Source organism: Coregonus clupeaformis, chromosome 30 (assembly GCF_020615455.1).
Source record: "Coregonus clupeaformis isolate EN_2021a chromosome 30, ASM2061545v1, whole genome shotgun sequence".
Lineage (NCBI taxonomy): Eukaryota > Metazoa > Chordata > Actinopteri > Salmoniformes > Salmonidae > Coregonus > Coregonus clupeaformis.
The window spans coordinates 18019829-18036324 of NC_059221.1; the positions used below are offsets into that span (position 1 = coordinate 18019829).

At 45.9% G+C, this 16496-nt stretch overlaps 1 protein-coding gene across 2 annotated transcripts in view; it reads left to right on the top strand.

Moving 5' to 3' along the window:
- Positions 1-16496, top strand: part of LOC121545742 (membrane-associated guanylate kinase, WW and PDZ domain-containing protein 3) — a 192591-nt gene that overhangs the window by 154002 nt on the left and 22093 nt on the right. For both annotated transcript variants that reach the window (XM_041856534.1, XM_041856535.1), the window contains exons 4-8: positions 1522-1734; positions 8440-8617; positions 10114-10193; positions 11182-11239; positions 14916-15022. In XM_041856534.1, coding sequence (XP_041712468.1) covers positions 1522-1734; positions 8440-8617; positions 10114-10193; positions 11182-11239; positions 14916-15022 — 636 coding nt within the window. The remainder of the gene's footprint in view (positions 1-1521; positions 1735-8439; positions 8618-10113; positions 10194-11181; positions 11240-14915; positions 15023-16496) is intronic.

Sequence of the window (16496 nt, forward strand, 5' to 3'; positions counted from 1 at the left end):
CTGTTGGCTGTATCTCCAGGCTCATGGAACAGTGCAGAGAGGAGAGATATAGGGAGAGAAGGTCTGAGTCACACAGATGGTAAGACGACTCCTGCCTCCCCTCTCAGAGCCTCTACTCCCTGTCACAGACAGACAGATTAAGACTGACAAATAATCAAGTTGCGTAAAGTATTGTATTACTTGGCAGTGGCTGTGCCATTACTCTACACAAATGAGTTGATTGAGATAAACTTACTGCATTATGTACAGCAAAACTATAAGGTTGTATAGAGTTGAGAGTGTAACTAATGAGTTTTAATTCACAAACCACCTCTAGGCTTTCTCTCCCATTCTTTAAATAAGCTAATACAGGGTGTAATTAATTCAAATTAGGCTTTCCAATTATGAATAAATTAAATGACGAGCCAAGAGTCTCTGTCTAAAAACAATGTGGATGTTTCGGTTTGACATCCAACCCTATACTAATGGTGCCATGTTCCAAATTAATGTTAGTAATGTCTGTTAATAACTTAATAATGATAATTATTTAGCATAATTACCTCTTTAATTTGGCTGTGGAGGTCTGGTCTAGGGATGTTTCATAACAAATACTACAGTATAGTCATTAACCATTGAGCGTAGTCATGAATTCCCATGAGATGAGATGAGACTAACCCTCAGTGCTGTAGACTGACTAATATGCCTGTCAGCTCAGCTGATAGACCGCTGAAGCTTTGAGAGATGTTTCTCCACATGTAATAACTCTCTATGGTACATTTTAGCTGTAACTCACCACTCCTAGATAGCCTGAGAAACTCCAGTGCTTTTAAACTACAGGATTTAGTGTTGCCGTCTACTGGAGTACTGGCTTCCCAGGGAGCTGAGGGAAGAGAGGGAACAGCAAAATGAATCAATATTTATATACCCTCCTGACTTGCTGTTTTTCCTCCTTCCTCTCTTTCTTTATATTATTCTGTCTGGTTAGCTGTAAGTAGGAAGTTGGAAGAAATAAAGAAATTGGGTTAACTTTCCTACGGTAGGAGATGGGGTGTAAAAAAAAGAGTTTTCATCTCCTCACGGAGCGATTCATGCTGTTTTGGCCCCGGGCGCCACAGCACACGACAATAAAACACAGCCAATAGAGCCAAGAAGCACCTCGCTCGGATCTGTCCTGGATAAAGGCTACTGCCACAGGGCTCTGGGGAGCACAGTACAGCCCAGCACTGCAGTAAATATGACTATAAGAAGAGAGCGAGAGAGATAGTGAGGGAGAGAATGGGACAGAAAGAGAGGGGCTGCATAATGTACAGTGGGGAATCCATTTCCCTTTTCAGTGTTGACATGCTGAGGATAAACTGTGTGGTTGCACCTGACATATTTTTTGTTTAATTGTCTTGTTTTTATTGTATTGATTAGACAATTATTGTTTCCCACAAGCTTATTTCCCGTTGGGGATTAATAAATTATCATCATCTAATCTCGTCTACCAGGTAACTACCACTGACTGTTTCTGTTGACACTGCTGTGTGTGTTCTCTACCAGGGAACTACTACGGGACGCCCAAGCCCCCAGCGGAGCCCAGCCCGGTGCAGCCTGACCTGGTAGATCAGGTGCTGTTTGATGAGGAGTTTGATTCGGAGGTCCAGAGGAAACGCACCACCTCCGTCAGCAAGATGGACAGGAAGGACAGAGCAGCCCCCGAGGAGGAGGACGAGGAGGAGAGAGAGAGGTCTCCAATGGTCAACGGACTCGCAGGTGAGATGTCCATGCTGTCCTGCGACAACATGTTCCCTGCTCCTTGCAACATGTTCCCATCCTCTCCCATAAACTGCCTCAAACTGATGATCAACAACCTTGATATTGTATAAAACACAACTAATCACAATTCAACCAATGGCGACACCACAGGGAGCCATGTTTGCTTGTACATTCAGTCTCTTTCACTTTGTCGGAGATTGATTTGTTCTGGCTCAACAATAGCTGACCACGCTGCCCAAAATGAGAGGAAGAGGGATGGGAAAGGGCTTATTTCTCCTTCACACTCATTCCCTCCACCCTTCACACTCATTCCCTCCACCCTTCACACTCATTACCTCTTTCCCCAGAATAGGACACCCCAGGATTATCTGTTCCTTACAGAAGGTCACTTCTAAACGCTACAAAGTGAAGTAGTGGTATGCCTTTCCATCTAGCTAGATCAATAATGTAGAAATCCCTGGTTAAAGGGATACAGTGAGGGGGAAAAAGTATTTGATCCCCTGCTGATTTTGTACGTTTGCCCACTGACAAAGACATGATCAGTCTATAATTTTAATGCAAGGTTTATTTGAACAGTGAGAGACAGAATAACAACAAAAAAATCCAGAAAAACGCATGTCAAAAATGTTATGAATTGATTTGCATTTTAATGAGGGAAATAAGTATTTGACCCCTCTGCAAAACATGACTTAGTACTTGGTGGCAAAACCCTTGTTGGCAATCACAGAGTTCAGACGTTTCTTATAGTTGGCCACCAGGTTTGCACACATCTCAGGAGGGATTTTGTCCCACTCCTCTTTGCAGATCTTCTCCAAGTCATTAAGGTTTTGAGCCTGACGTTTGGCAACTCGAACCTTCAGCTCCCTCCACAGATTTTCTATGGGATTAAGGTCTGGAGATTGGCTAGGCCCCTCCAGGACCTTAATGAGCTTCTTCTTGAGCCACTCCTTTGTTGCCTTGGCCGTGTGTTTTGGGTCATTGTCATGCTGGAATACCCATCCACGACCTATTTTCAATGCCCTGGCTGAGGGAAGGAGGTTCTCACCCAAGATTTGATGGAACATGGCGCCGGCCATCGTCCCTTTGATGCGGTGAAGTAGTCCTGTCCCCTTAGCAGAAAAACACCCCCAAAGCACAATGTTTCCACCTCCATGTTTGACGGTGGGGATGGTGTTCTTGGGGTCATAGGCAGCATTCCTCCTCCTCCAAACACGGCGAGTTGAGTTGATGCCAAAGAGCTCGATTTTGGTCTCATCTGACCACAACACTTTCACCCAGTTCTCCTCTGAATCATTCAGATGTTCATTGGCAAACTTCAGACGGGCCTGTATATGTGCTTTCTTGAGCAGGGGGACCTTGCGGGCGCTGCAGGATTTCAGTCCTTCATGGCGTAGTGTGTTACCAATTGTTTTCTTGGTGACTATGGTCCCAGCTGCCTTAAGATCATTGACAAGATCCTCCCGTGTAGTTCTGGGCTGATTCCTCACCATTCTCATGATCATTGCAACTCCACGAGGTGAGATCTTGCATGGAGCCCCAGGCCGAGGGAGATTGACAGTTCTTTTGTGTTTCTTCCATTTGCGAATAATCACGCCAACTGTTGTCACCTTCTCACCAAGCTGCTTGGCGATGGTCTTGTAGCCCATTCCAGCCTTGTGTAGGTCTACAATCTTGTCCCTGACATCCTTGGAGAGCTCTTTGGTCTTGGCCATGGTGGAGAGTTTGGAATCTGATTGATTGATTGCTTCTGTGGACAGGTGTCTTTTATACAGGTAACAAACTGAGATTAGGAGCACTCCCTTTAAGAGTGTGCTCCTAATCTCAGCTCGTTACCTGTATAAAAGACACCTGGGAGCCAGAAATCTTTCTGATTGAGAGGGGGTCAAATACTTATTTCCCTCATTAAAATGCAAATCAATTTATAACATTTTTGACTTGCGTTTTTCTGGATTTTTTTGTTGTTATTCTGTCTCTCACTGTTCAAATAAACCTACCATTAAAATTATAGACTTATCATTTCTTTGTCAGTGGGCACACGTACAAAATCAGCAGGGGATCAAATACTTTTTTCCCTCACTGTACATTTACATTTACATTTTAGTCATTTAGCAGACGCTCTTATCCAGAGCGACTTACAGTTAGCACAGATACAGTTTGTCCTTGTTGTGTTTCCCTCAAAGATAGTATCCTCTCATTTCTTTTTTTATTTTTTTTTATTTATTTAACCTTTATTTAACCAGGTAAGCCAGTTGAGAACAAGTTCTCATTTACAACTGCGACCTGGCCAAGATAAAGCAAAGCAGTGCGATATAAAACAACAACATCACAGAGTTACATATGGAATAACGTACAGTCAATAACACAATAGAAAATATATATACAGTGTGTGCAAATGTAGTAAGTTATGGAGGTAAGGCAATAAATAGGCCATAGTGCAAAATAATTACAATTTAGTATTAACACTGGCGTGATAGATGTGCAGAAGATGATGTGCAAATAGAGATACTGGGGTGCAAATGAGCAAAATAAATAACAATATGGGGATGAGGTAGTTGGGTGGGCTAATTACAGATGGGCTGTGTACAGGTGCAGTGATCGGTAAGCTGCTCTGACAACTGATGCTTAAAGTTAGTGAGGGAGATAAGTGTCTCCAGCTTCAGAGATTTTTGCAGTTCGTTCCAGTCATTTGCAGCAGAGAACTGGAAGGAATGGCGGCCAAAGGAGTTGTTGGCTTTGGGGATGACCAGTGAGATATACCTGCTGGAACGCAAACTACGGGTGGGTGTTGCTATGGTGACCAATGATCGAAGATAAGGCAGGGATTTGCCTAGAAGTGATTTATAGATGACCTGGAGCCAGTGGGTTTGGCGACGAATATGTAGTGAGGGCCAGCCAACGAGAGCGTACAGGTCACAATGGTGGGTAGTATATGGAGCTTTGGTGACAAAACGGATGGCACTGTGATAGACTACATCCAATTTGCTGAGTAGAGTGTTGGAAGCTATTTTGTAAATGACATCGCCGAAGTCAAGGATCGGTAGGATAGTCAGTTTTACGAGGGCATGTTCTGAACTGTAAACAAATTCAGAAACAAAGTGCCAACATTGATCAAACTAGTAGTGATGGGGGGGGGAGGACCTGTTCCATCTCCATTCCTGGAGCAGCATCTGGCCGTGTCCCATTTGCCATCCAGGCTCCCCCGGTAGTGTCTCTCCTCTCCTCTGGGCTTGGGGTCCTTCCAGCTGGCTCCTGCTCCCACAGCACAGCTATCCCCTGTTTGGTTTGGAAAGCCCTGCCTAGCTTCTGATCATAGCCCTGTGTCCTCTCTCTGGCTCACCCTGGCCCCGTCCGAAGGGCACTCCCCCACTTCAAGTCTGAATGGTGCCAATGACAGAGGGAGAGGACAATGTAGCCCTCTCATCCATTCGACGGTCAGTCTGTCTGGTGCCATGGACCTTAGGGTCCTGCCTGCAGCTGGGCACCTGGGCCGTCCTCGCTCTGCCTGATTAAAATGTCTCAGTTGTGATCAGGCATATCAGAGGGGCCTTGGGCAGGCCCTGAGGGCTGGGTGGCTAAACACAGTTCTGAATACAGTTAGAGTCGCTGATGACTTTTTGTGAATGCATAATAATAATAATAAAATATATGCCATTAAACTGACACTTTTTCCAAAGTGACTTAGTCATGCATGCGTACGTTTTTGGTATGGATGGCCCCAGAAGGAATCGAACCCACGACCTTCGTGTTGCAAGTGCCATGGGAAAAGCGACTGAAGCACAAGTCTAAGAACAGTTAGACAGGTCAGGGACTCTACAGAAAGAAAGCCACATGAGTGTGGCGTGCAGGCCTGAGCTGTTCCATTGCACACAATCTCTACGGCCTTGGGCACACACAACAATGGGTCAATGTGTGGGATGAAGAGAACACTCAATGTCTTTCCTCCGTGGTTTATTTTGTTAATGAAGAGACACCCTCAGCTCTACCTTTACCTATGTAGTGCATCATACCCAAGTCAACTATCTATCCCTGGTTCTTCAGCCTCCTGATTGAATGGATGCTTTTCATAATGGCTTTGTTTGGATGATGTAGATTCAGGCATTCAGTCATTTAGCAAAAGGGTGCAAGACATATTGCACAATCATCTTGAAGCCAGGCTTGTAGATAGAGTAGTCAAGGCTGTTTTGATAAAGGCTTGACTGTTCAATGACTGACGTGATGTTCATATGACATTGAGAATACATACTCATCACTGCATGGTCTGCCCGCGCACACACCAGAAAGGTTCATATTACTCACCTCTGTGTAGGAGGGTGATAGATCTACAGTGAGGGGAAAAAAGTATTTGATCCCCTGCTGAATTTGAACGTTTGCCCACTGACAAAGACATGATCAGTCTATAATTTTAATGGTAGGTTTATTTGAACAGTGAGAGACAGAATAACAACAAAATAATCCAGAAAAACACATTTTTTAAATTGATTTGCATTTTAATGAGGGAAATAAGTATTTGACCGCTCTGCAAAACATGACTTAGTAATTGGTGGCAAAACCCTTGTTGGCAATCACAGAGGTCAGACGTTTCTTGTAGTTGGCCACCAGGTTTGCACACATCTCAGGAGGGATTTTGTCCCACTCCTCTTTGCAGATCTTCTCCAAGTCATTAAGGTTTTGAGGCTGACGTTTGGCAACTTGAACCTTCAGCTCCCTCCACAGATTTTCTATGGGATTAAGGTCTGGAGACTGGCTAGGCCACTCCAGGACCTTAATGTTCCTCTTCTTGAGCCACTCCTTTGTTGCCTTGGCCGTGTGTTTTGGGTCATTGTCATGCTGTAATACCCATCCACGACCCATTTTCAATGCCCTGGCTGAGGGAAGGAGGTTCTCACCCAAGATTTGACGGTACATGGCCCCGTCCATCGTCCCTTTGATGCGGTGATGTTGTCCTGTCCCCTTAGCAGAAAAACACCCCCAAAGCATAATGTTTCCCACCTCCATGTTTGACGGTGGGGGATGGTGTTCTTGGGGTCATAGGCAGCATTCCTCCTCCTCCAAACACGGCGAGTTGAGTTGATGCCAAAGAGCTCGATTTTGGTCTCATCTGACCACAACACTTTTACCCAGTTCTCCTCTGAATCATTCAGATGTTCATTGGCAAACTTCAGACGGGCCTGTATATGTGCTTTCTTGAGCAGGGGGACCTTGCGGGCACTGCAGGATTTCAGTCCTTCACGGCGTAGTGTGTTACCAATTGTTTTCTTGGTGACTATGGTCCCAGCTGCCTTGAGATCATTGACAAGATCCTCCTGTGTAGTTCTGGGCTGATTCCTCACCGTTCTCATGATCATTGTAACTCCACGAGGTGAGATCTTGCATGGAGCCCCAGGCCGAGGGAGATTGACAGTTATTTTGTGTTTCTTCCATTTGCGAATAATCGCACCAACTGTTGTCACCTTCTCACCAAGCTGCTTGGTGATGGTCTTGTAGCCCATTCCAGCCTTGTGTAGGTCTACAATCTTGTCCCTGACATCCTTGGAGAGCTCTTTGGTCTTGGCCATGGTGGAGAGTTTGGAATCTGATTGATTGATTGCTTCTGTGGACAGGTGTCTTTTATACAGGTAACAAGCTGAGATTAGGAGCACTCCCTTTAAGAGTGTGCTCCTAATCTCAGCTCGTTACCTGTATAAAAGACACCTGGGAGCCAGAAATCTTTCTGATTGAGAGGGGGTCAAATACTTATTTCCCTCATTAAAATGCAAATCAATTTATAAAATTTTTGACATGCGTTTTTCTGGATTTTTTTGTTGTTATTCTGTCTCTCACTGTTCATATAAACCTAGGGGATCAAATACTTTTTCCCTCACTGTATGTGCATTTTTCTGTTGACATTACAAAGGATGCCTCCAACATGAAGAGGTCCTTCTCTTTATATGTAAATATGTCAAGCACTCTACTGCTGACAGTAGCTCCTTGCATTCATCTTTATGTGTGTTGTTTTCTGCCTCCATTCAGATCAGGAAAACAGGTCTCACCATTGAATACAGTAATGAGTTAGGTCAGAGGCATGCAAATACAAACCTGCAGATAAGAGCACACGCACACACTGAAACACACACACACAGGGCTGGGCTGTGTGATGCTAATAGGGTCTCTGAGCTAGGTAGGGCTGAAGCGTAGTGTTGGTCAGCTCTTCCCCTTGCTGCCCGCTAGCCGCTTGCTCTCTACAACATCACTGTGGCACACTTGCTGCGCTTCCGTCTCGCTCGCCCTGTCGCTCTCGCTCTCTCTGGCCCCCTTCTCTCTGCCTCTCTCTCTTTGTATCTCTCTCTCTCTCTACCCTCTCTGCCTCTCTCTCTCTCTCTCTCTCTCTCTCTCTCTCTCTCTCTCTCTCTCTCTCTCTCTCTCTCTACCTCTTTCTCTCTCTGTGTCCCCCTCCCTTTCTCTACCCCCTCCCTTTCTCTACCCCCCTCTCTCTCCCTGCCCTCTCTCTCCCTCCCCTCTCTCTCCCTCCCCTCTCCTGTGCTGTGTGTAACAGTCTAGAGCCCACAGTCTGTCTGTCCAGGGCAGCAGCACGGCAGTAGTAGAAGCAGGGAGAAATGCAGGGAGCTCACAGGGCTCTCCATGCTGCCTCCATACGCTCACCACCCTTCTCTCTCCACTTTTCCCTCCCCCTGTCCCTCTCACCCTCCGTGGCCACCCCCACAGAGCACAAGGACAAGGCTGGACAGGAGTGGAGGAAGACTGTACCCAGCTATAACCAGTCCAGTAGTGGAGCCATGGACTTCAGGACTTGGAACACCTTACCACACGACGAGAGCCAGGAGCCCCTGCCTAAGACCTGGGAGATGGCCTACACCGAGACGGGCATGGTCTACTTCATAGAGTAAGTACTGGTCTTCTGGTTCTCTACTCTACTCCAGTACAGTGCCAGGGTGGTGTTGGTGATGCTGGAAGTAGAGGTCGTTTCGAAAGAGAGCATGGTGATTTGTTTGTACAGAGAATAGTTTCTGTGTTACTTGTAGATCCAGTGTCCTACTTCTTTCTCTGCGGCTCAGACAGTACAGCATTTGGAAAAGTAAACAATAGTATTATTGTTATTGTAATTATGGCATAGGATTTGTGAAATTATTCATTATATTAACCTATCTGGTGTCTAGAATACAGGTGTGTTGTTTTCCTGTATTTGATGTGGTGGTGCTGGGCTTGGGCTTAAAGCTTTGGCCCTCTCCCCCTCCCTCCGTTGTTTACCAGTCTGTTCTGTTTGTGTGGCTCACACAGCATACAGAAGTCAGAGCCAGGTGCTGTACCCTGCCCTAAAATCAATAGCTTATTCTCTCTGAGCAGGAGAAACAATTGGACAAATGGAACGCTCCCAGAGGCCTGCTCTCTCTGCTCTCTGCTTTCTGCAAGACGTCTGCATCTTCTCTCTGTTCTACCTCTCTCTCTTTTCTCCTCTCCCTTCTTCCATCCCTCCTTCCATTCCTGCCTCAGAGGGCCTGTCTGCCTCTGCTCTGTCTGACTACCTCTCTCTCCCTCATCTCTCCTTCCATCCCTTCTCTCTCCTTCCTCCATCCCTCTCTCTCTCCCTCATCTCTCCTTCCATCCCTTCTCTCTCCTTCCTCCATCCCTCTCTCTCTCCCTCATCTCTCCTTCCATCCCCTCTCTCTCCTTCCTCCATCCCTCTCTCTCTCCCTCATCTCTCCTTCCATCCCTTCTCTCTCCTTCCTCCATCCCTCTCTCTCTCCCTCATCTCTCCTTCCATCCCTTCTCTCTCCTTCCTCCATCCCTCTCTCTCTCCTCATCTCTCCTTCCATCCCTTCTCTCTCCTTCCTCCATCCCTCTCTCTCTCCCTCATCTCTCCTTCCATCCCTTCTCTCTCCTTCCTCCATCCCTCTCTCTCTCCCTCATCTCTCCTTCCATCCCTTCTCTCTCCTTCCTCCATCCCTCTCTCTCTCCCTCATCTCTCCTTCCATCCCTTCTCTCTCCTTCCTCCATCCCTCTCTCTCTCCCTCATCTCTCCTTCCATCCCTTCTCTCTCCTTCCTCCATCCCTCTCTCTCTCCCTCAGATGACCTGTCTTCCTCTGTTCTGTGCTGACTACCTCTCCATCCATACCTCCCTCCATTCCTCCCTCAAAGGTTCCTTTTGTTCCAATTTCAAAGGCTCCCTTAAAGAGTCACTTGATTCCAAAATAATGACACAGGTTTGTGATTTTGAAGGGGCCTTTAGTTTGATTTGTTTGTTTGGGGTTTGGCAGAATGGTTAGGGAGCACGAGGGGACAGTGGTTTCCAAACACTGGCTGGTGAATATCTATACTTTACCTTGTTGTTGTGGTGCTATTTGTTCAGCGTGTAAAGTTGTGCCTCTCTGTCTCCACAGTCACAACACCAAGACCACTACCTGGCTGGACCCCAGGCTGGCCAAGAAGGCCAAGCCCCCAGAGAAGTGTGAGGATGGAGGTGAGAATCACACACACATGTTCTTCTATCCTTTTGATGACCTAAAATATATTTCCTTTAAAAATGCTATTTTCCCTAACCCCTAAACTTAACCTTAACCCCTAAACCTAACCCTAAATCTAACTCCTAACCTTAATTATAACCATCATTGTAACCCTAAACCTAACCTCTAAGTTTAAAATAGCCTTTGTCCTCATGGGGACGTTGGAAATGTCAGCACGAGGGAGAATTTTCCTTGTTTTACTGTTCTTGTGGGGAACATTTCAGGTCCCCACGAGGACAGAAGAACAACACCACACACACACTCGTTCTCACATACAGACGGTGTAGGGTTCTTGCAGCAAGGTTTCACTCACATGCACTCAAACACCCTCCCTACACACACACACTACTGTCCATAGTCTGAATGCACCCCATTAGACAGAACTATGAGTGGGAATCATGTATGCCACTGAAGGCTGTGACATGTAGACAGACAGACAGAACTGTAAACAGCTAAACATGGCCCAGCGGGCCCCAGCGATGTGGTGACACTACATTACCCAGCCTGCCCCCTGTCCCCTAATGGCTTGTGGGAGACCTGCAGAGAGCTCATCATCACTGTATCTCCAAAAAGGCAATTCCACAGTCCCCTCTTGCGTGAAGCACTCTTTTCCCCTGCATGTGTTCGTCACAGGACAGCACACACTCCAGATTCCACTCACACACCGCTGGGAGAAGACAAGCCATTATTTTACAGGATTGCCATAACAGCTACACATTTCCTTACTTCCTATCTCGCTGTCTCGCTCTCTCTCTCCCTCCCAAACACCCGGTGACAAATAAGGCAGCCCTCTCAGTAGTTGGTGTGTATAAACCCTGGATCCCTAGTTCCTTGTAGTGAGTTGTCATTCAGACCTGTGTGGTTCATTGTGTGGGTAGACTGTGTATCAATTGTTCCAGAGCAGCACATTGATTTGCATCTTCCGCTTCTGTCTCTTGCCTGCAGAGCTTCCGTATGGCTGGGAGAAGATTGAGGATCCACAGTATGGAACCTACTACGTTGAGTGAGTATACAGTACCAGTCAAAAGTTTGGACACACCTTCAAGGGTTTTTCTTTATTTTTACTATTTTCTATTTTTGTAGAATAACTATGAAATAATACATATGGAATCATGTAGTAACCCAAAAAGTGTTAAACAAATAAAAATATATTTTAGATTTTAGATTCTTCAAATAGCCACCCTTTGCCTTGATGACTGCTTTGCACACTCTTGGCATTCTCTCAACCAGTTTCACCTGGAATGCTTTTCCAACAGTCTTGAAGGAGTTCCCACATCTGCTGAGCACTTGTTTGCTGCTTTTCCTTCACTCTGCGGTCCAACTCATCCCAAACCATCTCAATTGGGTTGAGGTCAGGTGATTGTGGAGGACAGGTTATCTGATGCAGCACTCCATCACTCTACTTCTTGGTACAATAGCCCTTACACAGCCTGACGGTGTGTGTTGGGTCATTGTCCTGTTGAAAAACAAATGATAGTCCCACTAAGCGCAAACCAGATGGGATGGCGTATCGCTGCAGAATGCTGTGGTAGAATGCCTTGAATTCTAAATAAATCATTGATAGTGTCACCAGCAAAGCACCATCACACCTCCTACTCCATGCTTCACGGTGGGAATCACACATGCAGAGATCATCCGTTCACCTACTCGGCGTCTCACAAAGACACGGCGGTTAGAACCAAAAATCTCAAATTTGGACTCATCAGACCAAAGGACAGATTTCCACCAGTCTGATGTCCATTGCTCGTGTTTCTTGGCCCAAGCAAGTCTCTTCTTCTTATTGGCTTATTCTTATTCTTATTGGCTTCTTATTTTGTGGCACCTGACCACACAACTGAACAGTAGTCCAGGTGCGACAAAACTAGGGCCTGTAGGACCTGCCTTGTTGGTAGTGCTGTTAAGAAGGTAGGGCAGAGCTTTATTATGGACAGACTTCTCCCCATCTTAGCTACTGTTGTATCAGTATGTTTTAACCATGACAGTTTACAATCCAGGGTTACTCCAAGCAGTTTAGTCACCTCAACTTGCTCAATTTCCACATTATTTATTACAAGATGTAGTTGAGGTTTAGGGCTTTGTGAATGATTTCTCCCAAATATAATGCTTTAAGTTTTAGAAATATTTAGGACTAACTTATTCCTTGCCACCCACTCTGAAACTAACGTTTTTTCCAGCAGCAGACTATGATCAATAATGTCAAAGGCTGCACTGAAGTCTAACAAAACAGCCCCCACAATCTTTTTATCATCAATTTCTCTCAGCCAATCAGTCATTTGTGTAAGTGCTGTGCTTGTTGAATGTCCTTCTCTAGAAGCGTGCTGAAAGTATGTTGTCAATTTGTTTACTGTAAAATAACGTTGTATCTGGTCAAACACCATTTTTTCCAAAAGTTTACTAAAGGGTTGGTAACAGGCTGATTGGTCAGCTTTTTGAGCCAGTAAAGGGGGCTTTACTATTCTTAGGTAGCGGAATGACTTTTGCTTCCCTCCAGGCCTGGGGGCACACACTTTCTAGTAGGCTTAAAAATATGGCAAATAGGAGTGGCAATATCATCCGCTATTATCCAGGTTGATATGATGAATCAGGTTAATAACACCTGGGTTTGGAGTGAAAACTTACAGGAGGGTAGCTCTCCAGGAACAGGGTTGGGCAACCCTGCTCTACAGGGTTGCCACTGCCTGATACATGAGCCATCTGATTCAATGGATGGAGCTGAGTTTGCCTTTTTTTCCTCTGTAGCTCAATTGGTAGAGCATGGCGCTTGTAACGCCAGGGTAGTGGGTTCGATCCCCAGGACCACCCATACACAAAAATGTATGCGCACATGACTGTAAGTCGCTTTGGATAAAAGCGTCTGCTAAATGGCATATTATATTATTATATTATTCCCAAAATGTCATTTAAGGTGCTCAAAAGCTTTTGACTATCATTCTTTATGTCATTTATCTTTGTTTCATAGTGTATACTGTACAATAGACTGTTAGAAGAAGTGCCTTTTGATAATAACAAGTGTTTGTTTCATGAGCTGGGATTGCTATACACCAGGTTGAAGTCATTAAGAGATGCTGGACAGGCAGACGTGAGCTTGTGTGGTTTTCAAATGTAGCCTATAGTAACGATTGAGTTTGAGAAGATGGACTAAGGACAGCTGGCCTTCCCATACAGCATTCTCATTGTGCTCTACAGGGTTGCCACTGCCTGGTACAGGGGGGGCACAGGGGAGGGGCAACAGGCATGACCTCACCCTGTTCAGAAACACACACTGGCACACAGAGTTCACCCAGCATGGCCTTCCATAGGAGCAGAGAGAGGGGTGGGAGGGAGAGAGGGAGAGAGAGGGAGAGAGAGGGAGAGGGAGGGAGGGAGAGAGAGAGAGACTACATGAACATAATCTGTTTATGCTAAGGGTCACCGGGACAACCAGTTTTTTTTTTCCTCCCTGTCTTTTTGTTTTGAATGAATACAGTAGGACAGAATGGCTCATTATTTCCTAACTAAAGTACAGAACAAGAGCCATAGCAATCAAAGGAGCGGACTGAGCACACTTAGTCACAGAGGACCACTTCTCTTCCCTGATTGAATAGGGAGGATAACTCTCAGCATGACTCATGCCCAACGAGAGCACAAACAATACTTTTCATCGAAACGCACACACATACTGGCACACACACACACACACTGGCACACATCGACACGCCCAAACACATACAGGCACGCGCACAAATAGGCACACACATACACTGGCAATTGGCACACATACACACACCCTGTCACACATGCACAGTATCTCACACACACTCAGCATGCGTCTGATTTATGGAGCAGAGCGGGAGTGGCATCCGTTTTGTGCCTGTTCAAAAGCTAGTCACGTCTGGCTCTGAGCTACAACTGTTAAAGCACAGGAGCATTATGCAGATGCGATGCTTTCCCAGCTTTACGTGCAACCTGGGGGGGTGCTCCTCTCTGAATAGTTTAAACACAAATTGCTGACCTGGGAATGTGGCATCGAAAGGCTACAGCTCTACAGCTAGCAGGGAACAGCAGGCACACAGGCTGCTTTACTGATCCTAGGTCAGTCCGATGTGGCCGTTGTGAGCAGAGGTATGGACCTTGGTCAGAGTATAAGGTTATCCTACTGATCTTAGGTCAGCTGAATATGTATCTAATGTGTAAGCAAGGAAGCATCAACCAGTAAAAGGGTGTGTCAACAGTAGCATTGTGGCGTCATTCATTGTGGTTTACAGATGATAGTCTGTACAGTACCAGCTTATGTGTGCATGCCAAGCAGAGGTTTGCATGACTGGATAGCGATCAGGGATTTGAATACACTGTGTACTGTGAGTGTAGTGGGAAACAGACAGAAACCTGTTTGGAGTATTTGTCACGACATTTTTGTATTGCTACCCAATGAAGTGATACCGCCAAGTAACGAGACAGATAACTGGTGTCACGTCTCTACAAGGAGAAGGACAACAATGATAAGAAAGCTGTGAAAACATAAAAGCCTCACTTTCCTTTGGTCGGTTCCACTTTCTGTACGATTTTTAAACAAGTGTGTATTAGTCCTTGCTTGATGCTGTATTTCTGAGTGTTTTCTATATGTACAGTAGCACTCTGTGTATTTGTGTTGTGTATATCGAGCTGTCCAGTTAGTGTTCTGTCTTGTCTCTTTGCTGCAGCCATATCAACCAGAAGACCCAGTTTGAGAACCCAGTCCTGGAAGCCAAGAGGAAACTGAGCCTGGACACCCCCTCCCCTGGCCAGCAGGGGGCTCCCACACCCTCAGGTAATTATGAAGCAGTGTATTCAATGAATTGGGTATTTAATTGGGCATGCGTTCTGTATGCTAGTGTAGATATTGGGACAGACCATAAACCCATAATGTCTTACTCAAGGTTATCCGAAGTGAATGATTGTTTCTAATCGGATCTCAACAGCTTAGAGACCATATCAGTGCACGAGACAAATACACTACATGGCGAGGGAGGGAGGGAGGGAGGGAGGGAGGGAGGGAGGGAGAGGGAACTTGCGTGCTCACTGCTGAGTGATGTCATTGAGCCATCTGGGACTACAGGCTTGTGTTGACTAATTGTGATTTCCGATGTTTTCGGCGAGTCTTATGTTCAAATAAGGATATTGATCACCCAGCCATTGATGTTTCTCTGCTGAGCCAACTCTGTGTTGCTCACAGAATTGAACATATGTCAGACAAAGAAGTGACGACAGGCCGACCACAGAGGCTGACTCCCAATTAGACTCAGAAGAAGACGCAGACGCCAATAGCACTGTCTCGTTCTGTACCAGCTATCCCAGTGTTTAGCCTGGAGGCCCTGGATGTCGCAGACACATGGACCTACTGGGCAGTAGCAGGCTGATAATGCTGTCCTGGAACAGACCACAATAACTCATGAAAAAACCTTAACACCCACTGATCAGGGTAGGATGTATGTTCCTCAGGCTTTGCTGCTTTGCTTTGAGCATCATTGTCATCTTTCCAGAGGGGGAGGTCCTTGGAGGTTGTTGGAAAACAAACTATGTGGTGAACAATCAGGGTTTGATTGAACAGAGACCCTAGTTTTAGAACCAGATCAACTCAGACCCTTTAGAATAGAAGAAGCACTGCTTTACTTGCATAGCCTATAGGGACAGAACAACTCCCAGGATACGACCCAAATGGCACCCTATTCCCTTTATAGTGCACTAATTTTGACCAGGGCCGTTAATAGGGTACCATTTAAGACGCAGCTCCAGTTAGTCAATTTTCTGTCCAGCTAAAATATTATTTTCCATGGTATTATTTCCTGGACTCTTCTTTTAGTTGATTCTCTAGTTTTCCCCAGGGTGGTTCTCTGCACTGCTCTGACAGAGCTCTCTACTCTGCTCCCTGCTCTCCGGGGTTGTTAATGAGTATTAATGGCTAATGGTGGTCTGTCTCCCAGCGGAGTGGAGCGGAGCGTAGGCCGGAGGGGCATGGTGCCACGTGGAGGGTTTTAAACGCTGTTTTGACAAGGTTCCCCAGTCTGACCTCCCTCTCAGAGAAAGGGGCAGCTGTCTGTCGCCACAGTGCTGAAGCTGTATGGGGATATAGGGTACCATCATTACCCTGCACTGACAATCATCTCGATATGGCATTTCATAGAATCACAGTGAGCGGCCTGCCTGAGAAATAGGCCACCCCATTTGTGTTACCTTGACATAATCAGGGCTATGTTAACATGTCTATGTAGCACCCCCTTGACTCCTCCACACACATACACACA